Source organism: Macrobrachium rosenbergii, chromosome 48 (assembly GCF_040412425.1).
Source record: "Macrobrachium rosenbergii isolate ZJJX-2024 chromosome 48, ASM4041242v1, whole genome shotgun sequence".
In the NCBI taxonomy this organism is placed as follows: domain Eukaryota; kingdom Metazoa; phylum Arthropoda; class Malacostraca; order Decapoda; family Palaemonidae; genus Macrobrachium; species Macrobrachium rosenbergii.
Genome location: NC_089788.1, coordinates 40160527 through 40179944, shown reverse-complemented (window position 1 = coordinate 40179944; position 19418 = coordinate 40160527). Strand labels below are relative to the sequence as shown.

Below are 19418 nucleotides of genomic sequence, written 5' to 3'. Positions count from 1 at the left end.
TGTTATTCCATCTTCCTCATCGGTCCAGGAAAATTCTTTAGCCCCACTCAAGTGCCAATTGATCAAGCATATGGGTTTTATGAAGAAATCCTCTTCTGCTCCAGAGTCCAAGGATATATCATTGTCTCCTATCTCTTTGGAGGAGGAAGAGATTATTCAGGATACGGTTCCCTCTTCTGCTGTCATGCCTGCTTTGCCTACTTCTCCAGCTTCTACCTTCCTCATGAAAAAGCATTTGCCAGAAGATACCAGGTTACCCAAGCTAGTTCTTTCCTCCTCCTTGAAGAAGGCTCTCAAAGAAGTTCATGTCTGGCTGGCCGCTAAGAGAGAACAGGGCAAAGAGACATTTGCTTTTCCGGCCAGCAAATTGTTGAAGATGAGGTACTCTTACTATCCACTGGGGAAGTTCCTTCCTTGGGAGCTCCTGCCATTTGCTTTTCCGGCCAGCAAATTGTTGAAGATAAGTACTCTTTCTATGCCACCGGGGAGGTTCCTTCCTTGGGAGCTCCTGCCTCCTCCCAAGGGGACTTCTCTGGTCTGGTGGATTCATCTTGCAGAACAGCCTTTTTGTTGGCCAAGATATTGTTTTCCTCAGCTGAACTGGATCACCTTATCAAGAATATATTTAAGGTGTTTGAGATATTTACTTTTCTTGATTGGGCCATCAGGGCGCTAGTGAGGAAGATTGAAGACTGTCCTGATCTAGCTGAAGATTTTGCCTCCAATTGGCTAGGAGTTCTTTCATACTCAGACAGAGCAATTAGAGATGGCTCTTTAGAACTTGTCTCCCTATTTTTTATGGGCATCCTTAAGAAGAGGGGAGCTCTGGTGTTTGTTGACTTCGAAAGGAGTCTCGCCGACTCAGAAGTCAGCTCTACTTTTCACTCTTTTAGACAAGTCTCATCTCTTTCCTCAAAACACAGTGAAGGAGATTCTTTCGGACTTGCAGAGTAAGTCCACCACTGATTTGTTGGTACAGTCCACTAGACGTCCGAAGGAGTCTGTGCCTTTGACATCAAGATCATTCTCCCCTCTTCAGTCTCAACCCTTTTGTGGAGGGAAAACTAAGACCCAGCCTCAACCTAGATCAAACTTGCGACCTCCTACGAAGTCCATTAAGAGGTCTTCCTTCAAATCCAACCCCAAGAAGTGAGAAGTTAGTCCTTTGTGCCCATATAAGAGCCAGATTTCTTCTTTATTGGAAAGAATGGGAGAGCAGAGGAGCAGACCCCTGGGTGATCAAGGTCCTCAAGGAGGGGTACTCCATTCCTTTCATAAAGACTTTTCCTTTAGTTACATCTCCAGTTACCTTGACAGTGTATTCAAAAGGTTCCACAAAGTCTTTGGCTTTCTCTCAAGAAGTCAAATCCCTTCTTTCCAAAGGAGCAGTGGAAGAAGTGCTAGATCCCCACTCAGAGGGTTTCTACAATCGCCTTTTCGTGGTTCCGAAGGCCTTGGGGTGCTGGAGGCCCATTCTGGATGTCACCACCTTGAATGTGTTCGTATTGAAGATGAAGTTTCATATGGAGACCGTTCACTCAGTCATGTCCTCAGTATAACGGGGGGACTGGATGGTCACCCTAGATATGCAGGATGTGTATTTTCACATTGCTGTTCATCCAGACTCACAAAAATTTCTACGCTTCATTTTTCAGGACAGGATACTACAGTTCCAGGCCCTATGCTTCGGCTTATTGATGGCTCCTCAAGTTTTCACACAAATCCTTGCTCCCTGGAGAGTTGGCTTCACCTTCTGGGAACCAACATAAACTTATATCTAGACGATTGGGTTCTCCACTCGTCAGAGGAGGAAAAGTGCGCGGAGGACTTGAGTAGAACTCTTCTCCTGACACAGGAGTTAGGCATTCTCACAAACAAAAAGAAATCCCTGCTGACACTGAATCAGAAGATTCCCTATTTAGGGATGATAGTGAACTCTCAGACTTTTTGGGTTGTTCTGTTGCCCAAAAGAGTCAAGAACTGCCTTCAAACTGTCAGTCAGTTCCTTTCTCTTCCTAGGCCATAGGTCAACCGAAAATAAAACTTCCTAAGGATTCAGACTTTTTAAAGTTCAGGCTGATGGCCCTCTTCAGTTAGTCTTGATCTTGGAAGGTTTACCATAATCTTCATTCACTCCTGTAATACTCAGTGACCACTTTTAAAAGTCGACTTATGCCACTTTGGTAGATAAGAGCTTATGTAAAACTTGATGGTTTGGTAAATGAGAAATTAGTCTTTGAGGATCTGGAGTTTTCTGTGTGTATTTATTCTTTTCTGTGTAAAAATTTTATTCCTAATTGCTTGTAAATGATGAAAATTTTTCTGGTTTGTTCCACTAGGTATGACATCCTTCGAGATGATGAGGCTCGTGAAGACTACGATTATATGTTGGACCACCCGGAAGAATTTTATCGTAATGTTTACAGAGCTTGGAGGAGGAGGATGGCTCCACATGTGGATGTCAGAATAGTTTTGGCTGTCACAATTTCGCTCATATCATTAGTGCAATATTATAATGGATGGGTGAAGTGAGTAGAGTAACAAGTGCCATACTGATGGCACTTGATATGTAATACTTTGACTTGTAAAGAGCTTACAATGATTCCTGGTTGCTTGCTTGTTGAGAAAGTAGCTATTCATGTGTTTTTTTAATGTCTAGAAGACTAGTTTAGAACAAGGAACCATACACAAATGATTGTCATTAACATTGATGTAAATTAAGATGTATGTAATGCAAACTTTTATATATAATACGTAGCTTTTCAAAATATACTTACTGTATCATCGTTGTCATAAACTTGCACACATGATTAGACATAAGATAAGTACCAATCATTTTGACCAGTAAAACTCTGCAGTCATTTTTGGGATGGTGTTTAATGTATTGTTGTAATTTTAGGTATGATGAAGCCATTAAATACTTCTCTTCAGTGCCAAAATATCGTTTGCAAGCTATTGAGCTGGCCAAGCAAGAAGGGTTGATTACAGGTGAGAAGAGGAAGCAAAAAGGAAAGACTAAGGAGGAGATAAAAGAAAATGAGGAAAAGGCCATTCGTTATGTCATTGAACAAAAGATGGATATTCGTGGTGTTTATGCAAAGCCAACATATAAGTAAGGTTACATGCCTATTATTGTATTGTATACTGTACTTGATTACTGTATATGTTGTTGTTTTTCACAACCATTTCCTAAATCTCTCTTTCATGAGTACAGTACTGCAGTTGACATAAATGACCTTTATAATGAAAATATAGAAGCACTAGTCTCATCTTATGTCAAATCATTTTAATGTATTTTAGGGATATTTTATGGGTTCAGTTGGCCTTTTTGCCCTACTGGAGTGTGCAGTACATAGCTTGGTATTTGCGATGGGTATGGAAATTCAACATAATGAAACATCCTTATGGGGACGAAGAGAAAAACTATATCATAAGGAAGAACATGGGAATGAGCCATGGACAGTATGAGGTAGGAATTTGATTTTGTATCTGGTTGAATTGTTCTTTACTCTTAGTAAGTACAAACTTTTGTATTATAAATTTCCTTTTTGCCACTGTTGTTGGTTAAGTAAAGGGATGCAAGTAGTTATTGATAAAGTGTCCCATTATGGATGTTGCCCTGCTGTCAGAGGGTTGTTTAATAGTAATTCATCAGCATGCATCTCATATGATAACTATACATCCTGTGTCTTTAAAGCATAAAGGACCGATTGAAACATAAAGTGTTGGAAAGTAAATGATTAAATGATAAACATTATCTTGTTAAAATTGGTTCATTACAAGGGGCCTTAACAACAAACCTTTTGAATTTCAGGACCCTTAAGATTTGCAGGGTGTTTTCACTGAATCAGCTACTTGTCTTTTCCTTTGATGCACTCATTCATCCTTCATAAGTTAACAGAAGTACACTTAGTAGATACAACAAGAGTTCATTCAATAAATTGCTACCACTAAACAGTACACACCTTTATCTGCATACTAAAGTATGTAATCTAAGAGGTTTCTTAGAAAACAAGGCTCCAAATTTATATTCAAGTGATTTCAGATACAGTATTTCAAGGTAGACTTCTGTACTTAGTGTGCCATTAACCTTTCTTTTTGTATGTGAGGGAAGATTGTGAAAAGGTTCCTTAAGAAGGAGGGAATTTCTCAAAAGTGTTGTTGAGAACCAAAAGTATGATTACCTCAGTTTGAAAGAATGCTAATTACTCAGTCTAAGTGATTCTAGGAACAGATCCCTTTAATAGAAATAATTTAATAAAATAAATTTGACAAGAGAATTTTCCTTTAATATGACTGTGATCAGGATAGAGAAAGAGGTACAATATGTGTCACAGACTGCTTCAATTCATGGTGAGTTTGATGTAAATGGTATTTAGTCAGATTCCGGCGAGGAACTATGGACAAATGTACAGTTAAAAGTAGTATTTGTAGTTTTTCAAGAGTTAGTATCCTCTGTGCAAGAAGAGTTGTGAGAAAAATACAGACAACATCTTGACCATTGCTGTATAAAGAATCGATGTACAAAATCAGTCACGTCTTTTGGCACTGGACAACTTTTTTTGTGGCCAGAGTAAATTTGAGTAGAAATAGTTCCAAGGTTTGTTCCAGAGAAGAACATTGTAGTGGACTGTTTTAGCAGGAAGAGCCTAATTCTACTGAGAGAGTGTTCTTTTGCTGTGAAACCTAAAATTTTGAAGATGGCATTGGAAGCTGTGGGGAAGGACCTTGATAAATCTGTTTATTATACATCTAAATCACAAACCTCATTTGTGTGGTTCAACCAGGTCCAGAGTTCATGGAAATTAATGAGGTGCTTCACAGCTGGAACCGCTGAGAAATTATTCTTTTCCCACTTGGTCTGGTTTAAGAGGTTGTGTGGAAGCTGTGCTTATCCATTCAGACCAAGATGTTGGTAGTACCTCTACAGAGTTAGGAGAATTGGGTTGCTTCACAGCTGGAACAGCAGAGAGTATGCTTTCCCCTTATGGTTTGGTTTGCCAGGTTGTGTGGAAGCTGTAGTTGTCCATTCAGACCAAGATGATATTAATAGACTGAGCAGGAATGGGTTGCTTCACAGTTGGAACAGCAGAGAGTTAATGAATTTCCTCTTTTATATAAGTAACTTACCAAGTAATTACATACCTATATAGCAAACCCCCCGTATTCGCGGTCTCACGATTTGCAGACTTGCCTATTTGTGGATTTTCTGTGGAACATATCTACGCATTATTTGCTGAAAATCTGCCCATTCATGGTATTTTTCACAGAAATATTCACTAATTACTGTATTTTCATTTCATTTTCATGACAAAATGCACTTTTTGTGATAAAACTATTAAAATACTCAGCTAGTGCTCGAGTTATGATAGTTCACCTTACGATAATTCGATTTTGCAATGGGGTAAGCAGTTAATACCTATACAACAATATTTATAAAGTATTCTTAAATTTCGCGTGGGCGCAGGCAGTGAGAGAGACCAAATTACAATAGACAGCTGTACAGCCATAAACAACCAACTGAGAAACTGTTGTTTTGTTTATCACCAAATCGGATAACAACAGCCCTTTTACTTGTATTTCAACCATCGTACGGTAATACACAATTACTGTAGGTTATAGTACAAATGATGTTAAGTAGAATAGGACTGATGTATTTTTACATTATATCCTTATTCAGTATGGATTAAAGATCGGCAAGGAAATATACTGCTAAATTTATGCTGCAAGTTGTAGCTGAAGCTAAGAAAACAATGTTCAAGCTGCTAATGACTATAAATTATCATGCATCGGCAACATGGATGAAACTCGACCATAATTAAAATTGGAGAGAAAGTATTTTAATCAAAACTACTGGGCATAAAAGAGCATATTACTGCTATTTAGAGCATATTACTGCTATTTTTACGCCGATAAACGATAAATACGTGAAGCTTGTATTATGATGAAATCAAGTGAAAATAGCGAATGGAGTCCTGATTTTTTTTACACAAAACAAACGCCCCCAAATGGCCAATGTCATCTATTAACGAAAAAAATAGCTAAATTAATTTTACAAGAAGACGTATTCAAGTTATATTTCGACTTAAAACACGTACGGTATAACGGAAAATAACGTTGCCCCATAGAAATAAAGTATCTAGAGATTCATTTACGCTAACTGGAAGCAAAAAAAGCACTCTGAACTGAGTTAAACACAGCGGAATAAATTCCGTGTAAATGATTTCTAAAGCAAAACATTGATTGCTATGATCACAATTTATATTGCAAAAACAATATAAGAATATATGCAGTATTATTGGATACAGTGAATTAAGGCATAACATTTTAAGAGATCCATGGAAAAGATGCATATTCGTTATGTTGATGATTGTATAATACGATATGTGAATATAGAGTACAGTATAATGTAGGCTACGCTACTGTATATGTATACGATATACCATAGTGTAGGCTAAGCTAAATCTTGTTATTCAATTTCTCTTTGTATTGAATTATCATAAGTCACTCTGCATGAACCTCCAGAATTAGCTGAGATTAATAATTACTATACTGTGTATGCATAGAGTACTTTGTAGTGTAGGCTAGGCTATATTCAAGGTATGTTTTTTCCAACAAACGATGGGTTTTTTTAGAACGTAACCCCATCGTGAGTAGGATAATACCTGTATAAGCATTTTTAGTTTTTTTGTGTGTGTGCTTGAACTATAAAAATAGGCAGTTCTAAGTGTTTTTAGAAGGGTTCTAAGTATTTGCGGGTTCTAGCTAATTGGGGGGGGCGTGTGGTATGCATCCCCGCAAATACAGGGTGTTTACTGTAGTTTCCTCTTGCACCGCAGCTTAAATTAAAAAATTCGCTGGTAATGCTTCAAACTTTAGTGCAAATGACTGGTCCCGCCCACTAACGAGAATACCAGGAAGTACTTAGCAGACAACCTCATTCTGTTTCTGCCGGCACTCGAGTAAACACAGTGTCTCGATGGCAGCTTTGTTGTTAAATTTGCCGGTCGGAGACTGGATTTCGGTGATGTATTATTGCTGATTTCGGGTAGCTTTTAAGCCTACAGCTTTCAGGATCAGTATTTTATAGTTTTATTTTAAGATCTGATTCATTTATAATTTTTTGCTGCAGTAGCAAATTTGCAATCAAATTGAGTTACTACCAGTAGTGTAATTTACCGATTAAACTTAAACATTTCGTTTGCTAATACCTTTACCAATTAGCGTTATAAACGTAAATATTGCATTCACTACCAAACCAGTAGTTTCGGCAATGAAATGCATATTTACAAGTCGCAAATAATGTTTGATAGGAATTGAGGTATGTCTGTATTATGGTACTCTGTACTTCTACTATGATCGGTAAAGGGTGGTTTTCCTTTTCCAAGTAGCATTATAAACATAAATATTGTGTTCACCTCCGGACCGATATTTTCAGTAATGATATGCATATCTACAAGTCTCAGATAACGTTTGATAGGAATTGAGATATGTCTGTTTAATGGTACTCTGTGTACTTCAAACTTTTGTCAGGAAAGGATTAACTGAACAACATCTTACACTTTTCATTGCAGAAAACTGAAAAGTGTAGGGGCAATACGTAGTAATGAGAGAAATTGTGTTTTAATTTTAGTCGCTTTTTTGATGAGAGTAGCTGTGTTCGACTGACAGGAACCATGCTCCAAATGACCCAAGTGTTCATTAGCTCTTGAGCTCTTAGCTCCTGAGCTACTAGCTCTCCTGGCACCCAGCAAGCCTGGCACCACCAACAGCCTGGGGACAGCTGAGAGCTCCCAGCTCCTGGCTCCGACTTTCATTCGTCTGGCGCCAGCTCTCTCCCCGCATCAATTTTCTCTCCTACTGACCTTTGTTATTTTTCTCCACTTGCTCCTGTGCCTGTCTCCCTTGCTTCCTTCCCGTGCCTTTGCCAGACTTGTGTATGGGTTAACCCCTTAAAGGACTTATAAAAGGACTTATTTTTTAATATAATGTGTCAAAAAAAGATTACAATTATTTTATTTAGTTAATTGAAAATATAAGTTGTTTTGACTATACTTCTTAATTTCAACATAAAATTATGATTATTTTATGTAAAATAGTGGTTTTTAGAAATTCAATTTGGGACCTTTTTATGGTCATTAACCCTTAAATGCCGAGCCTCTATTTACAAAAGTGTCTGCCGTATGCCGGCGGTGTTCGGGAGTTAGCGCTGAAGCGGAAAAAAAGTTTTTTTCAAAAAATCACAGCACGCTTGGTTTTTAAGACTAAGAGTTCATTTTTGGCTTCTTTTTTTGTCATTGCCTGAAGTTTAGTATACAACCATCAGAAATGAAAAAAATATCATTATCATATATAAATATTGAAATATATGACAGCACAAAAAAAATTTCATATATAATTGTATACAAATCGGGCTCTGAGCAAAATGGTTAAAGCTAATGAGTTATTTTTTTTCTTTGTATTCTACTCTAAATTGCGATGATTTTGATATATAACAAATTGTAAAACGATCAAAGCAACACACAGAAAATATTATCACAAAATGATGCATGAATTCGTAACTCGCAGACATAAAAAAAAGTTTTTTCAAAAATTCACCATAAATCGAAATATTGTGCTAGACACTTCCCGTTTGTTGCAAAATGAAGGTAATTGATTGAATATCACTAGACTGTAAGTGTTTTACCTTACAATTGCAGTTTTCGACCATTTTGGTCAAGTTAAAGTTGACCGAAGGTCGAATTTTTTCTTTTTATTGTGATTTATATGAAAATATTTAAAAACTGATAAAAGCTACAACCATAAGTTATTTTTTGTTGTATTCTAAATGAAATTGCGCACATTTTCATATATAAAACTTTATGTAACGGCTATTTGAAAAGCGGTGCAAACATTACGACAAAGTGACGAAAGAATTTCTGAGATTTTCAGGTGAGTTACCGCGCGGATGTAAGGAAAAAGTTTTTTCAAAAATTCACCATAAATCGAAATATTGTGCTAGAGACTTCCAATTTGTTCCAAAATGAAGGTAAATGATTGAATATTACTAGAATGTAAGAGTTTTAGCTTACAATTGCGTTTTTCAACCATTTCGGTCGAGTCAAAGTTGACCGAAGGTTGAAATTTTGGCACTTATCGTGATTTATATGAAAATATTTCCAAATTGATAAAAGCTACAACCATGGGTTGTTTTTTGTTGTATTTTACATAAAATTGCGCACATTTTCATATATAAAACTTTATGTAATGACTAATGTAAAACGGTGCAAAAATTACGACAAAATGACAAAAGAATTTCTGAAATTTTTGGCAGTTACCACGCGGACATAAGGAAAAAGTTTTTTTTAAAAATTCACCATAAATTGAAATATTGTGCTAGAGACTTCCAATTTGTTGCAAAATGAAGGTAAAAGATTGAATATTACTAGAATATAAGAGTTTTAGCTTACAATTGCGTTTTTCGACCATTTCGGTCGAGTCAAAGTTGACCGAAGGTTGAAATTTTTTGTAGTTGACGTACGGTACGTCCACTCGTCACCCGACAGACAATTTTAGTCGACGTACGATACGTCCAGTCGGCGTTTAAGGGTTAATGAGTTATCTCGTACAAATTATACTTATTTTGGTCTATCACAAGATATCTTGTATGCTTAGTTTTAGTAATTTTGAAAGTAGGCATTTCAAGATAAGTAAATGATTCTTCAGTATCACTGTCGTCATGGTAAATTGCCATAACTGGGCTAAAATAATAAATAAAAAGTCAAGAGACTAACAAATTACACGACACCAACGTAATAAATCAATAATATATCATATAAATAGTCTAAAATGACAAATAAAACAACCAAATTTGCCTAAAAACAGTCAAAAAGAAGACTCAAAACAAACAGATTCTCAAAGTCACCACTGGAGAGCTAGTAATAGTGCGTCCTCATCGTAAAAGAAAAAAAATTATGCTTGATGTATCACAAAACGGTCAAGAGACTAACAAAAGACACGACATCAACGTAATAAATCAATAATATAACATATAAAGAGTCTAAGATGTCAAATAAAACAATCAAACTTACCTAAAAACAAGTGAAAAGAGGCAAAAAACAAACAAACAAACGACCAGGATGGCCACTGAAGTGCTACTAATGACGTGTAGTCAGTGCGAAAAAAACGAAAAAGTCATTCTTGATAACTCACGACTTCCAGCAGCAAGTACCACTGCCAAAGGTATGATATAGCATGAGATATCTCAAAGAAACCTTAAAACAACATTGTGGATCACGAGACATCTCGTATTAGTCCTATACTGTATTCGCATTTAACATTTTCACGAGATAACTCGTGGTAAGTCCAAAATTTTTAGAACACTGATCACAAGATATCTCGGGTTAGTCCAGTAAGGGGTTAACAGAAATTAACCCTGTGAATATGAAGTGTTGTGCAGTGGAGGAGGTGATTATCCAGCGTGTTGGTTCTCCTAGACCTAAGTCACTGTCATACTCCCCTAAACATGGGAGAAGTCATGCTGAAAGTCCAGTGGAGGCTGGTGGGTTTCCCTGGTAGTCGCCCCCTCAGTCGAGCCTGTTGCTGGTTACAGGTGTCAACAGACAGCTACTGGAAAGGCGTCTTACTATATGTGTAGTGAAGAGGGTGGGTATCCGACTCCTTCGGATCTCGTAAACCCAGTCCCTGTCAGACTCCCCTAAACCTGGGAGGAGGCATACATACTTTCAGTCCCTGGGAGTCCGAAGGGGTTTTGCCCCGGGCAGCTGTCCCTCAGTCAAGCCTACTGTCTGCTGGTATCGATGGACAGTCATTGGAAAGGCGTCCATGGATATGTGCATCCCTAGTGATACTCCATTGGTGAATCTAGCTGTTGAAGAGGCACTGTCAGATGGTTTTGCACTTCGCCTCTCTCCTGTAAACGTCTCAGGGAGCAGGAGTGTAGTCCACAGTCTTTCTATAACTTCTGGGACAGTCTTGAGCATTTTATCTTCTGAACTTTGGGTTATGGAATGCCAGTATTTGGTGTCAAACAGACCAGCAGTGTCCGAGTGTTCATCTTTGTCCGAGTCCAATAGCGCCCGAGTGCCAGATAGTGCCCGATAGCGCCTGAGCACCCAATAGTGTCCTAGCACTCATTAGTGCCCAAGCGCCCAATAGCACATACAGTATAGAGCTCCCAGCACCAGCTCTCATGCATCTGGCGCCGGTCTACTAGTGTAGCAACAGTCTCTTTGGCTCAGCGCCTGTCTCTTCTAAGAACATACTGTTGCTCTTTTGTGAGCACAATTTCCAATTTAACGCCTAGCTCCAGTTTTCAAGTGACCAACACTAGTCTCTGATCACTGGATGTCTGTTCCACCTTCGCCTGGGAGTTCCGGACAAGCCGAGGTGCTCCCTTTGTGATGTCAGTTAGTGTCTCAGAGCACTGTCCTTTGTGGACAGGGACTTTTCTGTACGATTTTATGAGCTTGTTGAAGAAAGCTATCACCTCTTGACTGACAGGAGAAGGGGCTAATAAGATAGGAGACTTCTCAGGTGTTACCGAGAGACATCTCTTTGACAGGTCCTATGCAGATAAGGATGATCGAGTTAGTTTTTTGAGTTTTCCACGCCTTTGTTGGGATCACAAGAAGGGAGCTGTGCGGCTCTTTTTTTCTACTAGGAGAAGTACAGTCACTATCAGCCCTCTTTTCTTCGCCTTCAGCCTTCTACCAAGAGAATCACAGCTGCTTTCAGACGACATAGGCTATATCGAATCCTCGATCCATTCTTCCTTGGGAATAACGATATCTTTCCTCCTGAACGTTCTTTTGTTGAAAGACTTTTCTTGGGCTCCAAGCAGAAGAGAAGCGCCAAGAACCCTCTCAGTAGCAGTGCCTGTTCCCGAGCACCTGAATCAGTTTCAGAGGTCCTGGCTCCAGCTTTCTGGCGTCTGGCACCGAATCCCAAGCACCCAACTCCTGTTCCAGAGCGCTCAGCACTACCTAGCCATACTAGGCTCCCGTCGTTGAACGCCTAATTCTTTTTCGTGGATTTTTTCCTGTAGAGCAGTATGTTTGACTGCAACAGTAGTCGTCACTCCTGGTTTTGTTCAAGACCATTGTTATGGCCAGGCTTTTGTGTAACTCATGGACTTTTCAAGTTCCTTTAAGCATGTCAGATATTAGTTTTTAGCCAAGTACAGTTCCGCATATGTTGTCAGTCTGTATCAGTCTGTATGAGGTGTCATCATGTCCATGCAAGGCGTTATCGCATTAAGAAGTCGATCCCGTCCTGATGGCCATGTGTCCATGGCTGTCTAGCGTTGTTAGGGTCAGCAACTAATCCACTTAGTTGTCTGCGAGTCTGCACAAGGTTCTACAAGTTTGTTTGCTTGCAGAGACCAACCGAACAGTCCTGTCATCCATTCTCCATGGTGATTGGGTGGAGTTTCTGAATATGTAGGATACGTCATTTCATGTCCACATGCAGACTGCGAAAGATATCTCAGACCTGTCCTACGAGACAGGGTCTTCCAGTGCGGGAATTTAGGCTTCGACATCTATGTCATGAGACTTCTCTCAAGTCCTCGCTCCACTTACTTTTGTCTTCTTTTCTGATCATGAACTTCAGCCTGTCCCAGAAGACCAATAGGGACAAGGAATCATAACCGAACTCCGCTGCTTTTTCCCAGAGACCCGGTTTTCAGTCGGACCTATGGTAGTATCTGTCCGAATTATACTTTCGGAAGAAGTCCCTCATCATGAGACTAGTCTTAGACTGATTCTCCTTGTTCTAGCAGAGGAAGCCCGCCGCTTGGGGAACCAGGAAATTTCTGGGACGTGTCCCCGGGGAACAAACCTTCACATATATGCCAGAGAGCTAAAAGCCATTCGCTTAAGGCTTCAGTTCTTCTCAACACACGCTCACTCCTAGACTGTGGTATTCATTTAAACGACCACAGTCCTTACTTATTACTTTAGCTCATGCACCCAATTGACAAGAGGGTTTTTTCTGCGGATGAGAAATTGAGTTTTTTCTAGTCCAACAGGAATTTCTGGTGGATGAGCTGAGCCTTCAGAAACTCACTCTTACTCCTGAGTGGACCCTGAATCCCCTGAACTGTTGGGTTATGTGCTTCTATGGGAAGGCCAACCTTGACTGTTTGCTACCTCAAAGGAATCTTCTAGTATGGGCAACAGACACCATACTGCAAGATTGTTCCAACCTGGACCTCTAAGCTCTTCCACCATTTGACATGGTTAAGGAAGGGCTGAACTTTCTCAGGTTAGTCAGAACATTATGACGTTCCTTGTAGCCCCGTTCTGAACCATAATTATTGGTTCCCGAATTGCTATGATTGATTGGTGGACTCTCCAAGAATCCTTCCATTATTCGTTACTTCTTGAACAACTTCACTTTAGGAGACACCACCAAGGGTGGTACACTCTTATGTGGACAAGCTTTGGGGGTGCCCGGGTGGTTGTCAGGAAAGGGCGGGGGCATGTTTTCAGAGGTGCTGCAAGAGACATTTGAAGATGCAGACGTCATCTTCTAGCTCAGTCTACCAATCTAAGTGAACGATGTTCCAAATTGTGTGTCTCAGACTCTTGTTTCTTCTTCTGAGATGCTTATGACTCAGTGGCAGCATTGCCCTTTTTATGAGAGAAGATATAGAATCTCTCATTCCTCCTTTTTAGGGATATCAAGCTACATCAGACTCAGTAATGAAGTTTGCTTGTTGACCTTTAGGTTTTTTTAAATGAGAACGAGGACCCTTCCATGACCTGGATCCGTTCTCTCTCTCTCTCAAGAACTTAATGGAAGAGAAGACAGTCGTGACAGCCAGGGACAGTGCTCAGGGCTCCCAGGAGCACCCTCCAGCCCAAGCCTACACCTCACCTGACTTCCAATTTGCCTGCCACCAGCTCTGCCCTGAGCTCATAGGAGTGCCTACCAGCTCCTGACTGATTAGTTATCTGGCCACTAGCTCGGCTGGCGTCACCTACATCCTGGCGCCAACTCAGTACACCCAGCGCCTGGTGCCAATCTCCCCACATCCTTGGCTCTGGAGAAGAGAAAACCTGTAATGAATGTTCCTCATGGGATAGTAAACAATGGAAAATTCTGAAGTCTCACTGAGACAAGTTAGAAAGAGATAGGAAGAGAAAAGTGGCTTCTAGAGCCAAGAGGCGTTCTCTTAGTGTAGAAGCTACGCCTAAACCTGGCTTAGAGGTTAGTTCTGTGTCTCTCCCTTCTACTCTTATTCCTACTGTTTCTCCTATTCTTTGCCCTTCTACTGTTCAACCTCCTACTCCCTCGAATCCAGGCTTGATAAGAAAATTAACCTTGTAGTAAGTACAGTGGCAGAATTAAGAGTTTCACTTAGTGATAATGGATAAAGTGTTCTCGGATAAAATACCGAGTGAGAGAGCAGTGCCAGTGGAGGAGGTGGTCATCCGTCCTGCTGGTTCTCCTAGACCAAGGTCTTTGTCCTGCTCCCCTAAACCTGGGAGAAGACTTACCGAAAGTACAAGGGAGTCCTGTGGGGTTTGCCCACTGGTTAGTTGCCTGCCTCAGCTGCTCCTGTTGCACAGTCCCGGGTATTGGCAGACAGCCATTGGAAAGGCGTCTTTGGATGTTCATCAGTTATCCTCAAGCTATTCCAATGACTACAGCATGGACAGGAGGTGCCACAAATGATCCTAGACTCTTCCCTACCACTTGAGCTCCCTTCCAAGGATGTTGGTTGCTGTCCAGATGTTACCTGTTAAGCGGTATAAAAAGTCTATTAACAGTCCCCACCCTTCTTGTAGTTACATTGTGGAACCTTTTGTCTCTGGCCCTGTCCATCAGCATCCATTTCTGTCTACATGGGACAGTCCAGAGGCCTTCTCACCTGAGTGCTCAACGGCTGAGCTCCCACACCTGGCTCTCAAGCACTCGGCAACAGCTCATAAGCGCTCAGCGTCTGCACCCAAATGTCTGGCGCCACATCCCGAGCGCCTGGCGCCAGCTCCTGAGAACCCAGCACCCGCTTCCAAGTGCCAAGCACCTACTCCCAGGCACCCATCGCCTCTTTTGTTTGCTCAGAGAAGCCGGTCTCCTATGTCACCTCCAGTTAGACCTACAGCATCGTCTCCTTCGCCTTTGGACTATGAAGAGCCTACTCTGGCACCTATTAAGCAGCAGTTAGCCCAAATTATGGAATTGTTAAAGAAAGCTCCCTCCATTCCCAAGACTTCTCAGGATGATATCCTGTCCTCGGTCTCCTCAGAAGAGGAAGAGGTTGACCAAGAACAAGAGGTCAACCAAGAACATGCGCTGCCTTTGGGTTATGCTGCTCTACTGCTGTACCTTTTGGCAAATTTTCCCACATTTTCACCCCAGCTCCCCCATCCTCGCTTGCTTCGACCTTTTTAATGAGGAATCAACCAGACGACAGGACAAGACTTCACAAGATAGCACTTTGTTTGTTTTCTAAGAAGTCCTTCAAGGAGATGAGAGACTGGCTTTCAGCCAAAAGGGAGCAAGGCAAGGCATCTTTTGCTTTTCCTCCTCATTTAATTCGCAGGAAGTACTTATCCTATGTAACCGGCGAAGCTCCTTCTTTGGGAGTCACTGCCTCCTCCCAAGGGGACTTCTCTGGTCTCATTGACTCTTCTCGTTGTTCTGCATTTTGTCGGCGAAGATAATGTTTTCTTTTGCAGAGCTAGGTCATCTAGTTCAACATATTTTTAAGGTATTCAAAGAGTTTAGTTTCTTGGATTGCACAGTTGGCCCACTGGCCAAGAAAATCGAGGACCACCAGGATATAGCGGCAGATATTGCCCCAGACTGGCTCAGGGTTCTGTCCTGTGCCGACAAAGCCATCGGAGACGGCTCTCTAGAGCTTTCTGCTCTTATTTGCTTTTGGAATACTGAAGAAAAGAGAGCTCTGGTACTCCTTTACGTCTAAGGGAGTCACCCCAGCTCAGAAGTCGGCCCTCTTTTTCTTGCCACTAGACCAGCATCATCCCTTCCCTCAGGACACAATGAAGGGAATTGCATCAGATTTACAGCAGAAATCTACATAAGACTTGTTGTCCCAGTCGTCTAAGCATTCCAAGGATTCGACTGCCTTTCAAACTAGGATTTCTTCACCCCTCCAGCAACAGCCCTTTCATGGAAGTAGACCTGAGCCCCATTCAGGATCCATACAAATCAGCCAAGTCTGTTAAGAAGAGCTCTGCCAAGACAGTACCTAAAAAATGAGAAGGAAGTCCTTCATGCACCCATAGGAGCCAGACTTCTAGTTTTTTGGGAGAAGTGGCTGATATGAGGAGCGAAGTCTTGGATCATCCAAGTTCTGAAGGATGGCTGTCATCCCATTCCTGGAGAGCCCACCATTAGCCACCTCTCCTATCACATTGACAGTGTACTTGATATGGTCCGAGAGACATTCGGCCCTTACAAAGGAAGTTTCATCTTATCCAGAAAAGGTCCATAGAGGAAGTCAAAAACACCAACACGGAGGGGTTTTACAACCAACTCTTTGTAGTACCAAAGGCATCGGGGTGTTGAAGACCAGTCCTCAATGTTAAGCGCCCTCAATCATTTTGTCCTGAAGACAAAATTCAAAATGGAGATGAGCCTTTTCATGCATTCACCAGGGCGACTGGATGATATCCTTAGACATGCAAGATGCATACTTCCACATTCCTATCCATCCAGTTTCCAGGAAATATCTAACGTTTGTCTTCCAGGACAAGGTGTATCAGTTTTGGGCCCTTAGCTTCGGCCTTTCTATGGGCCTTCAAGTGTTCGCTCAAGTCCTCACTACTCTCTCGAAATGGCTCCACTTGGTAGGGATCAATGTCAGCCTTTATCTAGATGTCTGGCTGCTTCGATCCCCATCAAAGGAAAAGTGCATAAAGGACTTATACAAGATTCTTCTGCTTACCCTGGAACTGGGCCTTCTTAATGTCTGCGGCAGGTATCCCTGCCACATACGTCCATGTAGGCAGTGGAATGAAGGGTGATGAATTAAAGTCAGAGGTTCTGTATACTCTCATATATTAAAGACAGACAATAACGTGAAAGCAGGAGGAGGTCTCATGTTTGTCACTTCAGCGGCCACTTAACTGGAACAACTGGATATACATCACACATGGCAGGAAACAAGAACGATGTTGCCAAGATGTATAATCAATCTAGTCTTACAATAAGTATACAGTAATGGTTATGAGGGATAAATGATAATGTAAACATAATTCTCCTGTGAGACAACAATAAAGTAAATGTACATGGATGCATATAAACTGTATGTAACATACGCAATGGTAATGATATTCGATATCTATACACCTCCCTCCCCCTTTATGCCCATAGCACTGTCTCGAGCAGAGCATTGACTCCATTCAGCGAATCGGGATGAACAATGAGGGCTATTGATGTCTCTCCTTCCTGGCCAGAGTAAGGGGACACAGGAACTTGGGGGGAGATGTCATCACTCATATTAGGCATGGGGCGTAAATGTCATCAGTTTCGGAACCGTATGCGGCCACTAGGAAGGCGTACTTCGTACTGTCTTGACCTGCCGCGGCCCATCACGATACTGACCTTGTCCCATCGCAGCAGCGTGGCGTCTTGTATCCTGACTCACTGGCCGATGGTGAACTTGGTTAGAGGGTGGGCATGTGAGTTGTAGAGGCTTGTGACCTAGTCAGTGTGGGCAGCAGTATGACGGCTGTAATCCTCGGTCTTAGTTTGCCAGTAATCCGTGAATGACCAGGAGGGTGGCCAAAACAGTTACGGAGAAGGTGACCATAGAGAATCTGCACCGGGGAGTGTCCAGCAGGGTTCAGGGTGTTCCGAAGCTCCAGCAGTCCTCTATCAAAGGCTTCATAATCTATTTTCCCGGGTGGGGTGTCTTGATGATCATGTGTTTGACAGCTTTTACTGCAGCTTCTGTGTGTCCATTGGACTGAGGGTAGTGTGGACAAGTGATGATGTGATGAATGCCTCAGCGGCCAGCGAATTGCATGAATTCTTGGCTGGAAAATGGGGGTCCTCCATCAGTCTGTAAGCTGAATGGGACGCCAACCTCGCGGAAGAAGACACAGAACATTCTTGTGTCATGTCCACAGGGGACAACCACAGGCCAGCCTGAAAGTCTATCGGCGATAACAAGCAAGGATTTGCCTGCTACATGGAAGAAGTCAGCTGACACACTTTCGAAGGACCAGAATGGGTGGTTATCATACATGTAAGGTTCTTGTTGCTGGCTGAGGAGAAGCTGATGGCAGGCATCGCAACTGTCTACCGTATTCTTTATATCAGCGTTGATGCCAGGCCAAAACACTCTGTCTTGCACAACATCCAGTAGCTTCGATCCCTAGGTGGCTGTCGTGGAGGCGAGCCAAGATGCATCTACGGAGGGCTGCAGGGATGATGATCTGGGGCCTGTATAGCACTAACTTTCCATCTGCATAAAGGCTATCCCGCAGCTTCCAGTACAGGAGGGTGGAGGCATGGAGGTCATAACAGTTGGTGGGAAAGCTGTTGGAGAAGTAGTGGACAAGACGATTGTAGTCTTGATCTTGAGATGCAACGGTACGGGTTTCACGTAGTCCTATCTTCTTTGACGTTGGATCCTATTGCCTGGTCGTCGGTGGAAGTGGTGTTGCTGGCGACAATGCACCTGGCGTGCAGTCGAGGTGGTGCAGTCTTCCTCACCTTCAGGTATGGGGTGACTGGTTGGGAAGGGAGACTGGATGTCTGGTATGCAGAGCTGTTTCCCCGCGTGCCAGACTGCGGTGAAGATGTAGGGGGCCACTTTCACCTTGAGGCATCATAGGTGTGGATTCTCAATGGTGTCCGAGGTGCAGTGGTTGAGAATCGGACTCGTTGGGGGTGATGATCAGTCATTAAAGTGAAATGCTGAAGTCCAGACAATTATAGGCAGCACTTAGCCATAGCCCAAGTGACTGCGAGCAGCTCTAGTTATTTAGTGGCTTAGCGAGTTTCCGTGTCTGTCAGAAAATGAGATCCACACTGAACGAGATGCTTCTGACCGCGGCTGTTGTCTTGAAGTAGGGCATTGCCGAAGCCGTAGAGGTATGAGATGTCTGTCTGAAACCACGGGTGAGGCTGCGTTGAAGGGTGCCAGGACAGGTGGTGAAGTCAGTGCTGCCTTGACCTTCCTAAATGCTTGCTCATGGTCAGGGCCCCAAATGAATGAGCATTTGGGGCTCATAAGTGGGCATAGTGGTTGTGCTGCTGTTGCGATGTTTGGAGTGAAGTCGTCGAGTTGATTGACGAGACCCATAAATGACCTGAGGTCCATGATGGACGGCGTAGGGAAGTCACGTGTAGCGGATACCTTGTCAGGGTCTGAAGTAATGCCATCGGATGATAGGACATAACCGCAGAAGTTAACTTTAGGTGCTGCTAAGGTG

At 42.0% G+C, this 19418-nt stretch overlaps 1 protein-coding gene across 2 annotated transcripts in view; it reads left to right on the top strand.

Moving 5' to 3' along the window:
- The window catches only part of LOC136831354 (dnaJ homolog subfamily C member 25 homolog), a 102201-nt gene that overhangs the window by 66484 nt on the left and 16299 nt on the right, over positions 1–19418 (top strand). For both annotated transcript variants that reach the window (XM_067091674.1, XM_067091675.1), the window contains exons 3-5: positions 2340–2528; positions 2900–3112; positions 3301–3469. In XM_067091674.1, coding sequence (XP_066947775.1) covers positions 2340–2528; positions 2900–3112; positions 3301–3469 — 571 coding nt within the window. The remainder of the gene's footprint in view (positions 1–2339; positions 2529–2899; positions 3113–3300; positions 3470–19418) is intronic.